The sequence below is a fragment of the Myotis myotis genome, unplaced genomic scaffold, assembly GCF_014108235.1.
Source record: "Myotis myotis isolate mMyoMyo1 unplaced genomic scaffold, mMyoMyo1.p scaffold_m19_p_46, whole genome shotgun sequence".
NCBI classification, from domain to species: Eukaryota; Metazoa; Chordata; class Mammalia; order Chiroptera; family Vespertilionidae; genus Myotis; species Myotis myotis.
Genome location: NW_023416353.1, coordinates 1,382,073 through 1,404,266, shown reverse-complemented (window position 1 = coordinate 1,404,266; position 22,194 = coordinate 1,382,073). Strand labels below are relative to the sequence as shown.

Below are 22,194 nucleotides of genomic sequence, written 5' to 3'. Positions count from 1 at the left end.
TTATGTCCATTGGTTATGCTTATATGCATGCATACAAGTCCTTCGGTTGATCTCTTACCCCCCTCCCTCCTGCGCCCCAACCCTCCCCGGCCTTCCCGCTGCAGTTTGACAATCTGTTTGAGGCAGCTCTGCCTCTGTATCTATTATTGTTCAAAAGTTTATAATGGTCTCTATTATCCATGAATGAGTGAGATCATGTGGTATTTTTCCTTCATTGACTGGCTTATTTCACTTAGCATAATGCTCTCCAGTTCCATCCATACCGTTGCGAATGGTAAGAGTTCCTTCTTTTTTACAGCAGCATAGTATTCCATCGTGTACATGTACCACAGTTTTCTAATCCATTCATCTACTGATGGGCACTTAGGCTGTTTCCAGATCTTAGCTATGGTGAATTGTGCTGCTATGAACATAGGGGTGCATATATCCTTTCTGATTGGTGTTTCTGGTTTCTTGGGATATATTCCTAGAAGTGGGATCGCAGGGTCAAATGGGAGTTCCATTTTTAGTTTTTTGAGGAAACTCCATACTGTCTTCCATAGTGGCTGCACCAGTCTGCATTCCCACCAGCAGTGCAAGAGTGTTCCTTTTCCTCCACATACTCTCCAGCACTTGTCATTTGTTGATTTGTTGATGATAGCCATTCTGACAGGTGTGAGATGGTACCTCATTGTTGTTTTGATTTGCATCTCTTGGATGATTAGTGACTTTGAGCATGTTTTCACATGTCTCTTGGCTTTCTGAATGTCCTCTTTTGAAAGGTGTCTACTTAGGTCCTTTGCCCATTTTTTAATTGGATTTTTTATCTTCCTTTTGTTAAGTTGTATGAGTTCCCTATAAATTTTGGAGATTAGGCCCTTATCAGATATGACATTGGCAAATATGTTTTCCCACACAGTGGGCTTTCTTGTTGTTTTGTTGATGGTTTCTTTTGCTGTGCAGAAGCTTTTTATTTTGATGTAGTCCCATTTGTTCATTTTCTCTTTAGTTTCAAGTGCCCTAGGAGCTGTATCAGTGAAGAAATTGCTTTGGCATATGTCTGAGATTTTGTTGCCTTTGGATTCTTCTAGAATTTTTATGGTTTCCTGTCGTACATTTAAGTCCTTTATCCATTTTGAGTTTATTTTTGTGTATGGTGTAAGTTGGTGGTCTAGTTTATTTTCTTGCATGTATCTGTCCAATTTTCCCAACACCATTTATTGAAGAGACTATCTTGGCTCCATTGTATGTTCTTACCTCCTTTGTCAAATATTAATTGAGCATATTGGTTCGGGTCGATTTCTGGGCTCTCTATTCTATTCCATTGATCTATATGTCTGTTCTTGTGCCAGTACCAGGCAGTTTTGAGAACAGTGGCTTTGTAATACAGCTTGATATCTGGTATTGAGATCCCACCTACTTTGTTCTTTCTCAGGATTACTGCAGCTATTCGGGGTCTTTTTTTATTCCAGATGAATTTTTGGGGAGTTCGTTCTAGATCTGTGAAGTATGCCGTTGGTATTTTAATGGGAAGTGCGTTGAATTTGTAGATTGCTTTGGGTAGTATGGACATTTTAATGATGTTGATTCTACCAATCCAAGAACATGGTATGTTCTTCCATCTGTTTATGTCTTCCTCTATCTCTTTTTTCAATGTCCTGTAGTTTTCTGAGTAGAGGTCTTTTACCTCTTTAGTTAAGTTTATTCCTAGGTAGCTTAATTTTTTTGGTGCGATGGTAAATAGGATTGTTTTTATAATCTCTCTTTCTGAAAGTTCACTATTGGTGTATAGAAATGCCTCAGATTTCTTGGGGTTAATTTTGTATACTGCTACATTGCCAAATTCATGTATTAAGTGTAGTAGTTTTTTGATGGAGTCTCTAGGGTTTTGTATGTATAATATCATGTCGTCTGCAAATAAGGACAGTTTTACTTCCTCTTTTCCAATTTGGATGTCTTTTATTTCTCCTTCTTGTCTAATTGCAATGGCTAATACTTCCAGTACTATGTTGAACAGGAGTGGTGAGAGTGGGCATCCCTGTCTTGTTCCTGTTCTTAGGGGAAATGGTGTTAGTTTTTGTCCATTGAGTATGATGTTGGCTGTGGGCCTGTCGTATATGGCTTTTATTATGTTGAGGTATGATCCTTCTACTCCCACCTTGCTGAGAGTTTTTATCAGAAATGGGTGTTGGATTTTGTCAAATGCTTTTTCTGCATCAATTGATATGACCATGTGGTTTTTTTCTTTCAATTTGTTTATGTGATGTATTATGTTTATTGATTTGCGGATATTGTACCATCCTTGCATCCCTGGGATAAATCCTACTTGGTCATGGTGTATGATCTTTCTGATGTACTGCTGGATCCTATTTGCTAAGATCTTGTTGAGGATTTTGGAATCTATGTTCATGAGGAATATTGGCCTGTAATTCTCTTTCATTATGTTGTCTTTACCTGGTTTTGGTATTAGGGTGAAGCTGGCTTCATAGAATGAGCTTGGAAGTGTTCCTTCCTCTTGAATTTTTTGTAGTAGTCTGAGGAGGATAGATTTTAGTTCTTCCTTGAATGTTTGGTAAAACTCCCCTGTGAAGCCGTCTGGTCCTGGGCTTTTGTTTGATGGAAGCTTTTTGATGACTGCTTCAATTTCTTCCATAGTTATTGGCCTATTGAGATTTTTAGATTCTTCCTGATTGAGTGTTGGAATGTTGTATTTTTCTAGGAATTTGTCCATTTCCTCCAGGTTGTCTAGTTTGTTGGAGTAGAGCTGTCCATAGTATTTTTCAATAATCATTTGTATTTCTGTGGGGTCTGTTGTATTTCGCCTCTATCGTTTCTGATTTTGTTTATTTGGGTTCTCTCTCTTTGCTTCTTGGTGAGCCTGGCTAGAGGTTCATCAATCTTGTTTATCATTTCGAAGAACCAGCTCTTGGTTTCATTGATTTTCTGTATTGGTTTTTTGTTTTGTTTTGTTTTGTTTTGTTTTGTTTTGTTTTGTCTCTATGTCATTTATTTCTGCTCTAATCTTTATTATCTCCTTCCTTCTGCTCACTCTGGGGTTTTCTTGTTGCTCTCTTTCTAATTCTTTGAGTTGTAGAGTTAGATGATTTACTACCATTTTTTCTTGTTTGTTGAGATAGGCCTGTAGAGCTATAAACTTCCCTCTCAGGACTGGTTTCATTGCATCCCATAGGTTTTGGATTGTTGTGTTTTCATTGTCATTAGTTTCCAGGATGTTTTTAATTTCTTCTTTGATCTCATTGGTAACCCAATCAATATTTAATAACGTGCTATTCAGCTTCCAAGTGTTTGAGTATTTTGAGTTGTTTTTATTGTAGTTTATTTCTAATATTATGGCCTTGTGGTCTGAGAAGATGCTTGGTATGATTTCAATCTTCTTGAATTTGTGGAGACTTTGCTTATGGCCCAATATGTGGTCTATTTTTTAATCTGTCCCATGAGCATCTGAGTGGAATGTATATTCCGTGGCTTCGGGGTGAAGTGATATTTCTGATAAGGGTTTAATCTCCAAAATTTATAGAGAACTCATACAACTTAACAAAAGGAAGATAAACGATCCAATCAAAAAATGGGCAAAGGATCTACAATGTTTTCTTACAGCGATCTCTGTACAATACTTGTGTCCTCTTGTCACCACAGTGTTATGTCATCATAATTCTGTTGTAAAAGATGTTATATGAAGCTTATAAATGCACTTACCATATTTGCATTTTAATATTATAGTTATTTTATACTTATCTGAATCAAATGAGGATATTATTAGGTTTATACATATGAATTGATTTTTAGGGAAAAGTTCTTGGAAGTTGTAATCACAGCTTTTTTTTTTTTTTTTTTTTCTTAGCTATATTTGGCATCATTTTGGTGTCCAATACCCACTTCAATTTTTACTTCTTTTGAACAATTGCAGCATTCTTTTATGTTAAACTAGAGGCTCAGTGCACAAATCCATGCACAGGTGGGGTCCCTCTGCCTGGCCTGCATACATCCCCTGAGGGGTCCAGGTTTTCCAGAGGTTGCAGGCCAGGCCAAGGGACCCCACCGGTTCACAATCGGGGTTGGGGAGGGACTGTAGGAGGACTCCAGGGCGTGTTCAACCCATGTCACCCAGTCCCAATTGGCTGGACCCCAGCAGCAAGCTAACCTACTGGTTGGAGCATCTCCCCCCTGGTGGTGAGTGCGCATCATAGCTACTGGTCGAATGGTCCTACAGTCACTTAGGCTTTTATATATATAGATTGGTTTGCCTTTGTTGTTGTTAAACCATCTAAGTATATTTTTTCCATTGATTTTTAGAGATATGGAAGGGAGGGAGAAAGGGAGAGGAAGACAGAGAGACAGACAGACAGACACATCGATTGGTTGTCTCCTGCACATGCCCCGACTGGTTGGGGATAAAACTGCAACCCAGGCACGTGCCCTTGACCAGGAATCAAACCTGTGACCTTTCAGTGCCAGGGTTGACACTCCAAGCACTGAGCAACACCAGCCAGGGCTGGTTTGAATTAAGAGACACTTCCCCAAGATAAGTAACTATATTTTCACTTGCACTTTAAAGCTACACCTGAAGGATTCCTGCTACCACCACATTAAGAGGATTGGAGTAGGGTCCATTTAGCTTGCTATTTTAGGTGAGATCATAAGAACATTCTGTCATTAATTTTGCTTGATGACACTTGGTTATACTAGTATATGTAAATTGTACAGTTGAATCACGTAAATCCAGCTACAGTTTTCAGATTATCCTGGGACGTTTACCTAAAAATTTCTTGGTTAGTTGCAAGAATGCAGCCACTTTATAGTTGCTTTGATAGCATAACCTGCATATGGAACCAGCTCCAGAAAGCTTCTTCTTATACTGAGTTCAATAACGGAGAACTTCTTTAAAAAAAATTTTTTTAATTGATTTCAGAGAGGAACGGAGAGGGAGAGAGAGAGATAGAACCATCAATGATGAGAGAGAATCACTGATCGGCTGCCTCCTGCACATCCCCGCCGCCTCCCCACACAGAGCGTGTGCCCTGACCAGGAATCAAACCATGACCACCTGGTTCATAGGTCAACACTCAACCACCGAGCCATACCAGCTGGGCAGAGAACAACTTCTGCCATTTAATTAATTGGTGAATGAATAAACTTAACAAGATCCTTAGCCAGAAAGTCAAAGCAGGTTGTTATTCAAGAATCACATTTTCTGTTTCATGATAGGGTGTTTAAAGTGAGAGGAAGAAGGCATCCTGTCACTTAAAAAATGAACGTCAGTGTAATACATTTATACATGTATGCATCGTGTTTTCTATCTGTATATGTCATAGCTTCTGTAATTGCTGTACTTCTGTGGATGTTTACTGTGTATTGCAGCATTCTTGGCAACTTGGTGATGTTGGTTAGAAAGTATTGTTATAGGGATGACTAGCAGTTTACTCCTCATACAGATTTCTTATGGGAGAGGGTAGGAATTCACTGATTGATGCCTCGGAGATATCCTGGCACCACTGCCAAGACAGAGGTTTATGTGTGGGGGTTGAGAGAATGTGTCGTGTGCAGAGCTCGGGGAGACAGCACTGGGGATAAGCTCAAAGCCCAGGCCCTGCAGAGGGTGGGCCAGCCAGCAGGAGCGCCCATGTGAACAACGCCCATGTTCCAAACTGCAGTTGTAACTCTCAAGTGGACCATGCAGCCGTCTTTTCAGGAGATTCAGAGGATGAGTCAGGTGCCAGAGACGGTAAAAACACAAAAGACACAAAATGGGATTCTAACTTCTCAGGGGCTATGACAGCAAACTCGTCTCCTACATGCTTTCAAGTGTGGAGGACTTCAAATGGGAGTACTGAGATCCTAATCCTCTGCTGAAAATTAGGGCCACAGTGACAAGGAAAACCTCGCATGGTGGGAATTCTGTGTCAGCTCTTGTGACTCAGATTAACGGAGAGACTCCAGGGCAGATGGTTACAATCAAGAGCATAGGAGTCTAAGCAGAGAATGGCAGCTGAGGGGACCATCAGTGGAACTAGGAAGGACTAGTGCCAGCACATTTGTCCCTCAGAAGTATGTCTACATTGTCCCTGCTCTTCTTGGTGACAGAACTGAAGTCTTAATCTTTGCAGAAGACCAAACTGAGTATTACTTTTAGAATTAAACTCACACAAGATTGCCAGATGCTTTAGTGCAGCTAAACCTGGGTGCAAGTAAGTCCTGGAAGGTGCACATTGTAGCAGGTTTTTTAATAGCCATTATCCTATGTAATAAAGAGCTAATATGCAAATGGTCATCATGCCCTCGTGCTGTACCCGGGGGACCTGAGGCTGCACCCCCTGCCCTGCAGGGCTTGATGGAGGTGGGGCCAGCTGGGTCTGGGTCTCACGTGATTTCGAGGTGCACGCGGGTGGGCAGGGAATTGACTCTGGATCCTGTGGTGTGCCCCAGACTCTGACAGGAGGGAGATTTTCTTATACATTTTACTAATTTTCTTTCATCTCTGACACTTCTATTATAGAGAAAGGACAAATAGCAATATTAAAATATTTCCTCTAATTAATTCCCTTTTAACGTACATGAACTTTGTGCACTGGGCCACTAGTTATTTTCTATTAGTTTCTGGTGCACAGCAGAATGGTTAGACAATCATATACTTTACAAAGTGATCCCCCTGATATTTCCAGTACCTACTTGTCACCATACATAATTGTTACAATATTACTGACTATATTCCCTATGCTGTATATATATCATATATACAGGGTGGAGCAAAAGTAGGTTTATAGTTGTGAGTACACAAAACAAGTTTTTCTTGTATTATTGTGTCACTTTCCATATGAACAACTGTAAACCTACTTCTGCCCCGCCTTGTAATATTTATGTCTTTTTAAGAAAATATGTAATTTTCTTTAAAGACATGATTTACAAATTTTGAAAGAAAATAAAATTGAACAATGTAAGGTACATATGCACTATGTAATCCTGGAGAAAATAAATGACAAGAATACTCTGGTGTAACAAAGTGCATTCTAACCTCATCACAATACAAAATAAAGCAACCCTTTCATATTTCTAAAACAAATAGACAGAGAGCTGCCACTAAACACACTGGGCATCTTAGGACATGCCTGTAATTGCTCTATTAAGTCATGGAAATTCATTGAATATACTGATATTGTTAAATATAAGCATTAAGTAAAGAGGCAAAATCTCTTACCACAAAGGTCTGGTAACATTTCAAAAACAACTTCCCATTTGGAAAACGTTTTAAATGAACAAGTAATTTTTTATTGTTTTACTTAAGAGACGAAAAGCCATGTGACTCCACTGTATTTGGGTTAAATATAGCTAATCACAGGCAGCCATTGGGGTTTCCAGCAACTTGGGAGAAAAACTTGTGTTGATCTGGTAGAACAGGCCTTTCTTTCTGCAGGGCCCCTATGGCCACCCAGCAACACTGGGTTCCAAGCTAGGTGGGTTGCTGTGGAAACCAACTGCTCTAAAAACCAAGAGGAAAGAAAAACTAAAATCCCAGAACACAGACCAACTTGAAGGGATATAAAAGGGGATGAAAAACGGTCAGAGAGAACCCAACACTTTCTCTCTCTCTCTCTCTCTCTCTCTCTCTCTCTCTCTCTCCCTCCCTCCCTCCCACACACACACGCACACACGCACACACACACGGGAGTCCACCAACTTCACGTGGCCTTCCAAGATGAAGCCAGAGTTTGTAGAAAACTGAGAAGCACTGGCTATTCAAAGCACAGGGAGAAATCCTGTGCCCAAGAAGAGCACGGGGGACTCTGAGCTGCAGCAGTACCAGTTAGCCCACGGTTACCACAGAGATATTGAGCATGTTGGTTTTGGAGCCTGGATAAGAAGTTATAAAATAAGTGAATTCTGCCAGTTGTAGAAAAATAACTGAAGGTACAAGTTATTTGAAGAGGAAGGGGAAGAAGGAAAGACAGGGCCTGCCTTCCACATGGCCTGTCGCGTTTGCAGGCAGTTTTGTTCAGTACCGATGGGGGTTCCTCCCGACGCCTGTGGAGTATGTACCGTCATTCCTTGCTCATGGCTCTGTCATTATGTTTGCTCTCAACTTGCTACTTAGAGGTACCTTCTGTCAAGCCAACAATTAGAAATGGCCTTGTTGCTTTTAGTTCTAAATCTGTGGCAGATTGAAAGGAAATGACTAAAAGATAATGCTGGGCTAAAAGATAATGTTTAGTTCTCTACCCACAAAGCAGATGTTCTTTGTACTTAGAATGGACTAGTTTGTGCCCACAGAGCCAAATGCCTTGTGTTTGCCAAGTGCAAAGGCGCTCTAAATCATGGTTCGGGAAGAATTCCTGAGCGCTTATTTCTTCCTTCTTGATTCTCCCACTGGCAGTGACTGAATTCCTCATGATGAAATAATGTGCTGAGTAAGAGTGTGTAACGAGAAGAGACCTGAGCACGCACGTGGGTCCATCCACTATGAGAAGGCAGAATTGGAACCCACGATGGATACTGTTCGTGGTTGTTCTCCAGAAAAACAGAACCAATAGGATGCATATGTGTATATATAGGAAAAGATTTATCATAGGGAATTGCCTCGTGTGATTATAGAAGCTGACAAGTCCCCAAGATCTGCAGGGTGAGCCAGCAGTCTGGATCTCGGGAGAGCTGGTGGTATAGTTCCAGTACAAACACTAGCAGGCTTGAGACCCAGGAAGAGCTGAAACTTCAGTTCGATTCTGAAAGCAAGAAGCAGCCAATATCCCAGTTCAAAGGCTGCCATGCAGGAGGAATTCTCTTACTCAGAGGAAGGTCAGCCTTTTTAGTCTTCTCATGCCTTCAACTGATTGGATGACACCCACCCCCATTAGGGCCAATCTCTTTTACTCAGTCTTCCTTTTTAAATGTTAATCTCATCCAAAAACACCCACACAAAAAGCCCAGAGTAATGTTTGGACAAATATCTGGATACCTCATGGCCCAGTGATGTTGACACATGAAGTTAACCATCACAGATACCGAAAAGGAAAGCCAGGGGGTGGGAGGAGAATCAGGTGGGTGCAATTTCAAGGAAATGGTCCTTAGCCATATAGTGCCTTGCCAGGACAGCACAGAACCTGAGGAGTGCAACACTACTACCCCTCAGTATATGTATTAAAGCTTGTAGATAGCTCATAGAACTCTGGGAGGATGAGGCTCACAGAAAGAGTGATGCCTAGGCCATATGGCGAGGCTGAGCCAGGGATACTCTACCACCCTCCTGCACTGAGACAGGGCAGCTTGCACTGCTGTCCCCAACCAGATGCCTCCTCCGTGACCCCTTTGGTCAGAAAAAGCAATTTCTTCTTTTTTTTTAATTTATTGATTTCAGACAGGAAGAGAGAGGGAGAGACAGATAGAAACATCATTGATGAGAGAGAATCATTGATTGGCTGCCTCCTGCACGCCCCCTACTGGGGATCGAGCCCGCAACCTGGGCATGTGCCCTTGGCCTCAATCGAACCTGGGACCCTTTAGTCCTTAGGCCGACGCTCTATCCACTGAGCCAAACCGACTAGGGCAGCAATTGCTTCTTTGTGTTGCTGTCTTTCAAATCAGAATCCAGCATGAAGGCATCAGATTAGCAGAACCAAAGTCCATTCCTGCTTCCTAGCTACCACAGAGGCTGGGAAGATAAGTTTCTAGCTTCTGCCTTAGGCCAAATGTTTTATGTGGGAACATACTCAAATAGAAGAAGGCGATCAGAAGATGCTGGATTGTCCACCAAGACTCGTCTTCCCATGCTACCCATCCTTCCAGCCACAGCTTCACCCAGTGAACTCAGGAAGCCATAATTAGGGTTCATAGCCACACGGTATGAACCTGTATATTCAGTGGCCATTCCACTTTGGCAGAATGGCTCATGGGTACCCTGTTTACATCTTTTAATATCACCCCTAACCTCTACCTCTAGGATACTTTCAGATATTTTTACTTTCTTTGTATTTGTTTTTGTTAATAAACTCCAGGCCTCGTTAGTCACTTCTTAGCTATGTTTTTTAAGCTCTGTCTTACCCAGTTTCATCCTTTTTGTTCTCTGGCACATGGGTTGGGCCTAACTTATCCCTACCGACCCCCCTTCCAAAAAACAAACAAACAAACAAAACCAACAACTGTAAACTCCTTAAAACAGGAGCCATATTTTTTCTTCTTTTTTTAATCTCCCACAGTACTTCCTGTCATACTAAGCATACAGTAGCTGATCAGTAAAGATTTTCTTATTAATCCTAATTAATTAGTTATCTGAATAGATTATTGCTTTTCAAATAAATTTTGATAGTATCAATTTAAGACAATAATGTATAAGAAGCAAATGGACCACCACCAACAACAAAGCCTCCAGGGATATTTAGGTCACATACCGTATGATATCCAGAAATGCCTGTTAGTTTTAGTGAATCATTCAACACATACATTGAGTGCCTACTGTGTGCCAGATACTGGTCTGTGTGCTTGGGATTCATAAATAAAGAAGAAAAAAGAGACAAAAGAGCTCTCTCAAAGCTTACATTCTGGTAGTCAGACAGTTAATAAAGACATAACTTACAGTCATGCCAGAATTGATGTGTCATGCAGAAAAGAAAAAGTAGAGCAGGATAATATCGGCAGTGCAGGGTGGGGCTGGATCAACATTTTAGATGGGATGGTCAGAATTGTAAAAATTTGTTTTTAGATAATCAGAGAAAGTCGAATGCTTGTTGAGTATGAGATGATATAAAGAGGTTGTTGTATGTATTGGGTATGATAATGTCATTTTGAGTATGTTTTTTTTAAAGTGTTTATCTGTTATCAACTGAAATATTTATGGAGAAATAATGTGGCTGAATATAATATCTAGGATTTGCTTCAAAATGTTCCAGGGGAAAAAAAGGGAGGAAGTAGGAGGGTCGGAGCGAGGAAAATCGAGAAGGGAGAATAGCTTAAGCAAAAAGGGTAGAAAATTGGTATGTGAAATTTGTTTATCAGTCCAGAGGGTTTCCTTCTACTGTTCACTCTACTTTTAGCTAGGTTCTAAAATTTCCATAGTAAAATTAGTTAGTGGTCAGTGTAGGTAGGCCTCATTCAGGGGGTGACATTTAAGCAGCAATTGGAAGAAGTGAGGGCGCGAGCTGCATGGATAGGTGGCCTGTGCCAAACAAGGAAACAGTCATTTCAATTCCTGTAAAAGGGAGGAATAAGAAATGAGGCCAGAGCTATTTGGTTGGGGGTAGAGATCGCATAGAGCCTGTTAAGTCACTGCAAGGACTTCAAGTGAAGGTCAAATCCTTGAGGGCTCAGCGTCATGCTCAGGTCCTTGGGAGCTCTTTGAGCTGTTCTGATACTCCGGTTTTCCTTTCTCAGATTCTGAGCTGAGACTTTGTAATACATGATCTGAGTGTCCAATAGGACTTCCTGCGGTGAGAGAAATCTGTCCGTGCTGTCCAATGTGGAGCCACCGCCACATGCGGCTGCTGAGCACTGGAGAAGTGCTCCTGTGGCCGAGGAGCTCCACTTCTGATGTCATTTATTTTAATTAATGTAAACTTAAACTTATGTGGCCAGTGTTTTCCATATTGGACAGTGCAGTATTAGGAGACGGTTATTTTCACTCTGGCATTCATTAATTTGACACACTTTTATTGATACCTGCTGGCTCTAGGTACCAGGCTAGGCCTTACGGCCATAAAAATTAATTTTAAAAAATGAGAACCTCTATTCCTGAGGGACCCACAGAGCACACCAGATACTCTGCAGCAGTGGCCAGTGTGTGGTGTGGACCACCCATCTTCAGGCAGGAGCGCCACCAGGCCATTCTTACCTCAGCATTTGCATCTCTGCCTGTGCCTCTTTGTCAGGCTGGGTCCTGTGTATCCTTCAGGCCTGAGCTTCAGTGACACCTCCTCACAAGGCCTTCCCTGACCACCCCTCCATTATGCTCTCCTGTGATGCCCAGTGTTCCTGTGAGGCACTTCTCCCATTTTTAAATTGCACTTGGTATCCATTTAATATCTAAAGCTGAAAGCTCCTCAGGGTCAGGGTCTGATCACACTGTCGGCCCACATAGTCAGCCTACAAAGAATGCTGACAGAAATGCAAATAGGGGAAGGACAGTGTCAGTGTAGACTGTGTGGGGAGGGAGAGGAGGGGCCTCTCACCCAGTTTGGGGAGGGTTTGGTGAGTCCGGAGCAGTTTCTCAAATAAAACTTAACTAGGACTTTTAAAAGATGAATAGGAATCAGCAACATGAAGGTAAAGTTGTAGAAAGGCATTTCCTACAGAGATGAGAAGTGGAAGGGAGGGAAGGGGAAAGTGTGGGACAGTGTCTGGGGGCCTGTGGGTAGTATGAGGGATCAGGTGGGGCCTGATTGTGGATGGCCTGGGCTACCTTGAAATGTATCCCTCTTCCCCCCATAAAAGTATCCCATAGGGCAGGAGTTGGCAGATTTTTTTTTTAAGGGCCAAAAATAAATAGTTCAGGCTTTGTAGCCATGTGGTCTCCGTCAAAACTTCTGACTACCACCATTGCAATGCAAAAACAGGCTTAGGCAGTGTGTAAATAACTAGGTGTGCGTGTGTTTCAATAAAACTTTATTTATAGACACTAAAATTTGAATTCCAGATAATTCTCATGAACTATTATTCTTTTCCTTTTTTAAAAAGTTATCCACGCCCTGGCCGGCTTGGCTCAGTGGATAGAGTGTCAGCCTGAGGATTGAAGGGTCCAAGGTTCGATTCTGGCCAAGGGCACATGCCTGGGTTGCAGGCTTGATCCCCAGTGGGGGGCGTGCAGGAGGCATTATCTCTCATCATTGATGTTTCTATCTCTCTCTCCTTCTCCCTTCCTCTCTGAAATCAATAAAAAAAAAAATAGATTTTTTTAAAAAGTCATCTACATGTACATAAAAGGCTAATATGCAAATTGTCCCCTCGGGAGTTCGACTGGGAGACCAGGAGTTCAGTCGCTCGCTATGACGTGTGCTGACCACGAGGGGGTGGTTCGGAACATGGCGGGCGACCAGCAGCGGCAGCAGGGCACTGAGGGAGCAAGGGGAAGGAGGATGCAGGGAGGCCAAGAGGCAGGGAACCTGATCAGCCCTGATTGCTGGCCAGGCTTAGGGACCCTACCTGTGCACAAATTTCATGCACCAGGCCTCTAGTTTAAATATAAAAACCATTTTTACCTCACGGACCTTACAAAAATAGGCAGCTAGCCACATCTGGCCCTTGGTCACATCTTGTTGGGCACCAATGATTTGAAGCAGGACAGGAAGTGGTCAAATCTGTATTTCCTATAGCTCCCTCTGGCTTCAGTGGGATTTTAAGGGTCAAGTCTAAGGACAGTGGCAGTTTTTGTAAAGAGGCTGAGTGGCAGTCTGGATGACTGATGGCAAGGGCCTGAAATAAGGCATTGTTAGCATGGACGGGAAAGAGAGGCCTGCTCTGTCTGAGACATATATTTTGGAATTAAAATCAGCAGACCTTGGTTATAGATGTACAGTATAAGGAGTAAAAGAAGGATGTTCCAGCTTCAATTTAGTAATCAAGTGCCCCAGCTCACTCTCCAGCAGGGGAACATAGGACATCTTGATGCATATTTAGGCCTGGGGCCTTTTATAGGCTTTCCCTTTTATTTGCAAAATGAGAGTAATGTTAATAAATAGTGACTCACCCGCCTAGCCATAAGGTTACTCCCGTGGTATGAATAATTTTATTTGTTGTTGAACGGATAATCTAGTTCTAAGTGCTACTCTAGAAAAAAAATGATATGCCAATGGGAAATTTCTAAAACTTCTGCTCACTATTGCTGTGAACCTAAAACTCTAAAAAATAAAATCTATTTTTGAAAAATGAACTAGTTCTAGCATGGTTGATCTGGAGAACTGTTCATAATATGCTACCATATGAATAAAGCAAATGTCAAAACAACAAAAAGATATCTCAGTGTCTGTAATAATTCCTAGTTATATTGACTTTTTTTTCAAGTCATGTCACAACAAAAGAAGTAGCTAAATAATCTCTTTCTGTTGGTGGCAGTGAAAATAACCCTAGGTGTTAGACCAATGGGATCAGTCTTGGTTCAGCAACCTCAGTTCTTGAGTTCTGACCAAGAAAGAATTCAGAGCCAAACCCAAACTATAAGCAAAAGTTTATTTTAAAAGTCACAGAGGTAGAAGTGAGCTGTAGAAGAATTGGGTTCAGGAAACAAGTTACAGAGGCAAAAGAAGGGCTCTTGGAGCTTAGGAGAAAGAGAGGAAGGTAAAGGTAGCACCCTGGGGGTGGGGTGGGGGGCCAGAGAAAGGGAAAAGGCAGGAGTGTGCTGGGAGGGAGAGAGCATGATGGATCTTCCATCCTAAGGTTTTTTAGGGATAGAGATTTTAGGGGAGGTCCCAGGGGAGGATCTCAATAGAATATTAATTAGCTTTCCAGGTGTGTCCTTTCATGGTCATAGTTTCCACTGATTGGTCAATGCCCGTGTGTGTGTGTGTGTGTGTGTGTGTGTGTGTGTGTGTGTATGTGTGTGTGTGTGTGTGTGTGTGTGTGTTTGGGGGTGGAGAGGGGGGGGGTGGGGAGGGAGGGGGTCATTAATCAATGCAGCTAGTCCTGCTGTCAGCCATGGTGTCACTTGACTGGTTTTGTTGTTTTTCTGGGCTTGGAGCTGAAACACAACTGAAGCCAAATGTTATCTAAGGGTTAATGCTTAAGGGAGTAGTCGTGCATGGGCGTCACATCAGGCCACTCTTCAACCCCTTGTTCCTCCTCTAAGGGGGTCTACCACATGACTAGCGGCATGCCTGGGAAGGAAAGGTCAGGGAGGGTCCGAACTGCATGACTACCAATATGAAAGGTCAGGGGGTCTTAGCCACATGCCCAGCAATATTCTAGGGAAGGAAAGGTTACCCTGGGGGCGAGGTCCTTGTTTTCCCAGTTTTGTCTGTTTCTAGGCCCCTGGGGCTTTCCGCCCTGGTGGCCTTCTGTACCTAGCCTATAGTCCTTGCTTTGCTCATGTTTGTCTGCCTACCACATTTCTAAGTATACAGTTGCAGAACATAAACTAGGCTTCCTGTATTAGAAAAAATTCAAGTGGTAGACTAGAGGACATTTATTTCAGTAAAACTTTTCTTTCTGTGTTTATTCAGAGTCCTTTAGCTTTTTCCACATCTCAGCTGCTTTTGCCATCCCAGCAAACAGTGAAGAGAGGGCAGAAATCTTGTAACCCCAATTGTTAGCAAATGTTGCATTACCATAAAATACATAAATCATCAGTGCAGCCCTACAATAAGCCACCCTCCCACCCGCCCTGTTGTAGAGGACTTTGGCTATGTGAATATTAATGAAAGCTATGTTATATCTTGACATGCCAAGGAAGACTGAGTTAAAGAAGAAATCATGTGTAGGATACATCTTGAAAATCTACATTAAGGTGACAGCGATAAGATTGGAGGGAATTAACTAAATGGGTTTTGTAGTGTCATATCCTTGATTCTCATGATGTTGGTTTTATCACTCTCTTAGCATTAGTTTTCTCCTTCTATAGTATGAAGTAGCCGAGTTCAGTTTCTGGTAGCACTTAATGTTTTTTCCTATACAAAGGTTTTGAGATATTTATTTGGTACAGACCTATATTCCCTAGGTCTAGAGTTCTTTGACTGTTTTTATGGTCATCTAGTCCAGAAATGTATTAAGTCAGTATGTGAAAAAAAATGGGTGTTGAAAATGATTGACTACCTGAAATTTGCAGTATAAAAAGGTTGCTTCAGTATCATAAGATAGTTGGCAAGTTACCAAGGTAGAGGTCCTCAAAGCAAAATAAATTCCTCTCGATGTGGTTGCCCCGGTTGTGGAAGAGCTCTGGATACAAGCACCTAAGAAAAAGAAGTTGACTGGAGCAGGATCACTTCTGGTTGTTCCAGAATGTAGTCCTTCATTTGAAGAACATTGTGATGCTGGGGTCTGGTCCACCATCATCTCTTCCTGGGTTATTACAGAGGCCTGTTAACTGAAGCTCAGTCCTCAGTCTTGTCTCTTCCCTAGTCTGTCCTTCACCCAGAGCCAGATGTTTCTGTAACGTAAGTTTGATTTCCACTTCCGTGTTTAAAACCTTTCTGACTTCCCATTGCCCTTGAGATAAAGAGTGATCTTTTTAAATCACTTCTAAAGTCTTGAGTGATCTGGCCCCTCTCTAATCTTATCTCTCATTGGATCATAGACCCCTCGAATTCTTCATCCAGCTTTCAGACCCTCTTTCTGTTTCTCAGGAAGCAATGCTTTTTCTTGCCTCTGAGCCTTTGCATATGCTGTTCCATCAGTGGCCCCTTCATGCCTGCACCAAATGTCCCCCAAGCATAGCGCTTGCCTGTGTACTCACTTTTCTTCACCACTGTAGTTTGCACAATTACTCACAATTCTAGGCATAGAGTAGCAGCTCAGTAAACATCTCTTGCATGAAACAATGAAAATAATCCATTCTGTTTTAATATGTTAACATTAATTTGGATCTGTCCATTTCCCACATTTATTTTTTTTTCTTGTATTATTGATTTAACTTCATTTATCTTTTCAAACATGTACTTCTTTTTTTTTTCTTCTAACCTTCTCTCCTCCCACTCGTGGATCTCCCTTTTAATGATATTTTAGACTATGTTTGGGTCTAGTCTTCATGATTACCAGCACAGTGATCCTGGGTTGCTCATATCCTTCAGTAGCAGCTTGAGCCTGTTCAGGATGTGTTTGCAGGCAATGCTGGGAGGATAAAAGAGTAATGTGTTTGCTGCACAATGTCTATAAGGAATCGAATTTTTATCTCAATTATTTGTTGGCGTGAGTAGGAAGGAGCGAAGAGAAAGCAGTTGGTGAGGGTCATTGGTTTTGAACAAAATAGGAAATCATGTAAAATAAAAAGGGATCTCTAAGAAGGAAATTTTCCGTGGTTAAAATTATTTGTATTTTGGAGGAAGATGTTGATTTTCTTATCATAGCACTTTCCACCTCCCATCACACTGACAGCAGTATCGCTGTGGAAGTGGCTTAATAAACAGCTCTTGTTCTGCGTTTTTCTTTTCCAGAGGTCACACTGAAGGTCCACATCAGTGACGCCAGCACCCACCAGCCTGTCCCGGAGGCGCTCATCGAGATTTTCACCAACCAGGTCTCCATCGCCTCTGGCACCTCGGGGCCAGATGGCGTGGCCTTCATCAAGTTCCAGTATAAGCTGGGCAGTCAGTTGATCGTCACCGCCACGAAGCACGCCTATGTGCCGAACTCTGCCCCATGGAAGCCAATCCGATTACCCGGTAAGGTGCTCTCAACCTGTCTCTGAAACAGTTTGCAGTCAGGCCAGTGATAGAGTCACACACAGAAACAATTTTGAAAGTGGAGGTCAGACAAAAGGGAAAATATTGGCTTAGTCTCTGCTTTACCTTGTGGCCCCCTTATGTGAAGAAAGGGGGGATCTGGTATAAAGGCGGTTGAAGCCCCATCTTTTTATACTCACCACGGAGTCAGAGCTTTAGAGTGTCCGCTCACTTCTGCAGGTCCCCCTTCTGAGCCTCATTGAGTCTCACCAGCCGGATGCGTGGGGCAGTGCTTTCATGGAGCGTCATTGCTCTGCTTCCTGGGCCTCAGAGCAAAGCTGGCCAAAGATGAGGGGAGTCCTGGCGAGACTGTCTTTCTCTTCCCCTTCCTACCTGCTAAGACTGTGTGTTTCCTCTCCTCAGTACTCTACTTCACCTCGGGCACGTCTGATCCCCAAACATGTGGATTTCTTCCACACATCGAGCAATTCTCAGATTCTCAGAGACCAGCTGGGTGTCCTACAGTTGAACTCAATTCTGACACTACCTACCCACAGGTTAAGGCTTTCGTCCCATGAGACTGCCCCCGCCAGTTCAGATGCCAGTTGAAAGTCCAGGTCATCACCTGTGCTTCTGTAGCTGTACCTGACCTGACTGGCTGTAGGTCAGAGGTTCTTATAACCTCTGCTTTACTAGAGTAGCTCACAAAACTCAGAGAAACAGTCCACTTACTCGATTACTGGTTTATTATAAAGGCTACCAAAGAAACAGTGAGCTTGAAGAGATGTGGAAGGAGCACAGAACTTTCATGCTCTTCAGGTGCAACCCTCCCAACACCTCCATGTTTCACCAACTTGGAGGCCCCCCCAACCCTCTCCTTTTGGGTTTTTATGGAGGCTTCAGCACATAGACATGATGGATTAAATCTTTGGCAATGAATGACTGATTCAACCTCCAGCCCCCTCCCTTCCCTGGAGGTCAGGGGGTAGGGCTGAAAGTTCCAACCTTCTCATATGTGTTTGATTCCCCTGGCAACCAGCTTGCATCCTTAGGTTATCTAAGGGGCTTTCCAAAAATCAGTATATTAACATAAACTTCAGCATGGCTGAAAGGGACTTATTATGAATAACAAAAGACATCTTTATAGCTCTCATCACTTAGGAAATCCCAAGGTTTTTAAAAGCTCTGTACTCAGAATGGAGACCAAGACCAAATACATATTTCTTACTTTAAAGCACAATATCACTTTACCATTCGCCACCTCAAAGTAGTCAGTCCACCACAAGGGGCAAGAATGGTACCTGACACAGGTTCAGCTTGGGATGGGGTAGGTGGGGAGCAGCAGTTAGGCCTCTTCTGTCCCTTCCCCTAAGGCTCCATCTAGTGCGTGGACCACATCATACGTTCACACCATCAGGTCAGCGACAGGGATGGGCTGACGGCTGGCAGAGATACTGCTAGGGTAGTGGGGGAGCGTGGGTTTTGGACACCAACTGACCTGGGTTCTTGCTCCTAGTCTGTGCTTGAGCCCCTCTAGCTTTGATGTCAATCTCTATAAAAACGGAGCTAATACCACCTCATAGAGTTGTTCTGATTAAAAAGTAGTGAACATATGTAAACTAGATTGCAATGCCTAAAACACCGTAGGTGCTCCATGGATATGTAGCACCCAACACAGTGCCTGGCAAAACACCTGTGTTAGAGCTCATCTCTGTGCCACAGAACCCTGGGCACACTCCACGAAGGCCCCTGCTGCCTCTGGGGACAGGCTACAGCTAAGTGTGGCTGTTTCTGGTCTTTAAAATTCTGGTGTGTGCCCTTACTCACAAAGTTCTCTGTAGTTCATTTTACATTTATTAAGTATCTGCTATGGACCAGGCACTGCCCTGGGTACTGAGAAGACAGATAGAGACACAGAACCTGCTCCTACGAAGTTTATAATTTAGTTGTGAAGTCAGCCACAGGTGGCATTTCCACCTAAGGAGATAAATGTGGATAGATTTGTGTGTGTACCAGGTATGTATGTAGGGGTGCTGGGGAGGACTGATAACCAGTGTAGGTGAGCTAATCTAACCTCCCGATGTGATCAAGAGGGGAGCTGAGCCTTAAAGACGAGTAGATAATTAGCACCAGGAGATGCTTGTAAAAACACAGATGCCAGGATTCAGCCATTCAGTTGGGGAGGTTATTCAGGAATTTACATTTTAACAAACAACCTCTCCTCTATTTATGGATAAAAGTTTTCACTAAAGTTTGAGACCACTGTTATGTGAGCTATAGAAAGTGAGATAGATACAGCTGAAGATATCATTTAGGGAAATTTTAGAAAAAAGGGGGGAAAATCTGAGAAACATTTAGCAGTCAAAATCCAGAAAGCCTTGAGGAATGGACGGGAGAGAGGTAAGCAGAAGGACGAATTAGAATAAGTGTAAGTTGTATCTCGGGTTTCTGGCCAGGGAGAGAGCAGATAGATGGGTAATGGGGTTGGGAGACTTGCCACACTGTGGTTCCCCAAAGTTAAGTGAATTGATGGAGTAGGTGAAAAGAAGCCCCCCTCCTCCTTTCTGTGTGCATCCCTCTCCCCAAGCTTGGGACTCGGGCAAGACAGATGGAGGTGGGTAGGGAGGGGAGAAGGAAGGAAAGGATGAGTGTTGGGGTCATAGTTGATGTTGAACTTAGGGCAGGTTGGATTTTAGCTGCCTCTAGAATGCTAAATGTGTTCGGCCTATAGTTTAAAATGAGTTTGGAGCTCAAGAGATTTGGAGAAAGAGGTATAGTTTGGGGTCATTATCAGTCTTGCGGTAAGAATCAACAGCAGGAGCTCACCTGAAGAGTGGAGAGGAATGGGCCTGGACAAAACCCTGAAAAGGCCAACCAAGTAGGAAGCGTGAGCTTTGTTAGTTTATATCTAAAGAAATGTTTGACCGCCCCCACTCTGCACAGTAGAAACTGCTCAGAGAAGTTTAAACAGTGTGCAGACACCACACTTCACCTTTGCTGGAAGAGCAGCAGCACAAAGCACAGTGGATTCTCGTTACTCACATTGGTCAGGTCTGCCAGGTCACTGAGAGCACTGTTCCTAGGGGAAATGCAGGGTTAGGCTCCTGCAGGCCTCTGATCTCAGCATTTTCATCAACTGATTGCTCTGTCACCTTGTTTTATGTATGTTTCTGTTTAAAGACACTGCATTTAACATATATTATCAGTTCACTAACAGTGAATTCACAGCCAACAGCACTGAAACTCATACCTGAACAAAGCTTGTCTAGCATGTATTTTCATCATAAGGCTCATCACCACGGTCTTCCTGCCCTTAGGGGACCCTAGATAGCACTTCAACACTACACCGGGGGGGGGGGGGGGGGGGCTATTTTAAACAGTGAAATCGCCAAAAAAAAGCACAAGATTGCAAAAAAATTGGCCCTGAATAGATCACAAGAAAGGACACTTTCAGCATGAGAGCTAAAGCAATAAGGCATTGTTGCCGTATTTGACCTGGGCTGGGAACATGCACTTCAGGAGACCCAAATCTTTCACCGGTCTGTACATGCACATGTATTGACTTGGGAATTGCACATTTAAGTGCATTAGCACATTCACAAATATGGGATACACAAATAATGAGGATCAATTGTAATTACATATATTCATTTTGACTTTATTAGCATGATCATTTGAGAAAAAGCAGCCATTCCTCTAATGTCCATTGTTTTAAATGAATCAAATAAGGCGAACACTGTAATTTAATTGAAAGAATTTTGGACTAGTCATGAAGATACCCAGGTTCTCACTTGCTCCCCTCCCCATCTGGCCCCCACACATGTGAGCCCGTCATGGCTTTCTGAGCCCATGTTTCTCATTTCTAACCTAAATTAGTAAGACTAAATAATTTTCACCAAGTCTTTGGTTATTTTTCTCTGGTTGCCTTGTCAACATAGGAGAGATTCTCTAAACTAGACTCTAACAGAGAACAAGGATAAAATTTAGACTGGTCTATTGTGAGAAGCAGAGCAAACTGTTATTGTCATGCATAATTTTGAAGGCCAACACTAACACTTTTGGTATTCCAGATAATTGGGCAAGGAACAGAGGAAAGTTGGGATCCTCTTCTAAAATACAAGGGTGGGCAAAAATTGGTTAAATTACCAGCTATCATTTAAAAGATAAATCATAAGTAAGGATACTAAGTACTAACAATAATAAGAAGAAAAATATACAAATAAATAGTGCAATAAGTAATGAATAAATAATAATTCAAGAATAAATTCTATTCTGTATACTTACAACTGTAAACCTACTTGTGCCCTCCTCGTATGTTGAAAATTTGAAACAAAAAAAAAATGCTTTCTTTACTACATGTGCACATGTGGTTTAGTTTGAATACACATACTTACAAGAGTTTGGAATGGATTTCTTTCTTCATCCTTGACTAGTTCCTGGGAGATGTTTTTCTTCTCTTTCAAGGAAGTGGGTATAGACTGGGGAGGGGGAATCCAGTTGGCAAACAAATGTAGCCATAAAAAATGTAAGTCATCAACTAAGGACTATCATTCCACATCTTAACTGTTTTCATCTCCGTAGTGATTGCCCAGTGGAACTTTCGCAGTGGTCCAGGGTTATTACCGCGGCCTCTGACTAGTTCATTCTGCCTCTTCACACCACCCTCTGTTTTACTGAGCATTATGTGTGGGTGTGTGTGGGTGTGTGTGGGTGTGTGTGGGGGTGGGTGTGTGTGTGTGTATGTGTGTAGTGTTATACATCTACCTAAAGACCTTTGGTGTCTTCTAGATACAGTTCAAACCAAACACAACACAGACCTTCCTCCCATAACCACTTCTCCTGTGCATATGTCATAGTCTAGTCACCTTGAGCAATTTGTTATTCTCTACAGGAATCTGACGTTTTTACCCTC

The 22,194-nt window shown here is 42.5% G+C and overlaps 1 protein-coding gene across 1 annotated transcript in view; it reads left to right on the top strand.

Moving 5' to 3' along the window:
* The first annotated feature begins 5,635 nt into the window (after positions 1-5,635).
* FAM171A1 (family with sequence similarity 171 member A1) overlaps positions 5,636-22,194 on the top strand; it is a 64,308-nt gene continuing 47,749 nt past the window's right edge. Inside the window, exons 1-3 of the mRNA XM_036307307.1 lie at positions 5,636-5,722; positions 15,129-15,213; positions 17,028-17,282. Of these exons, the coding sequence (XP_036163200.1) occupies positions 5,636-5,722; positions 15,129-15,213; positions 17,028-17,282 (427 nt within the window). The remainder of the gene's footprint in view (positions 5,723-15,128; positions 15,214-17,027; positions 17,283-22,194) is intronic.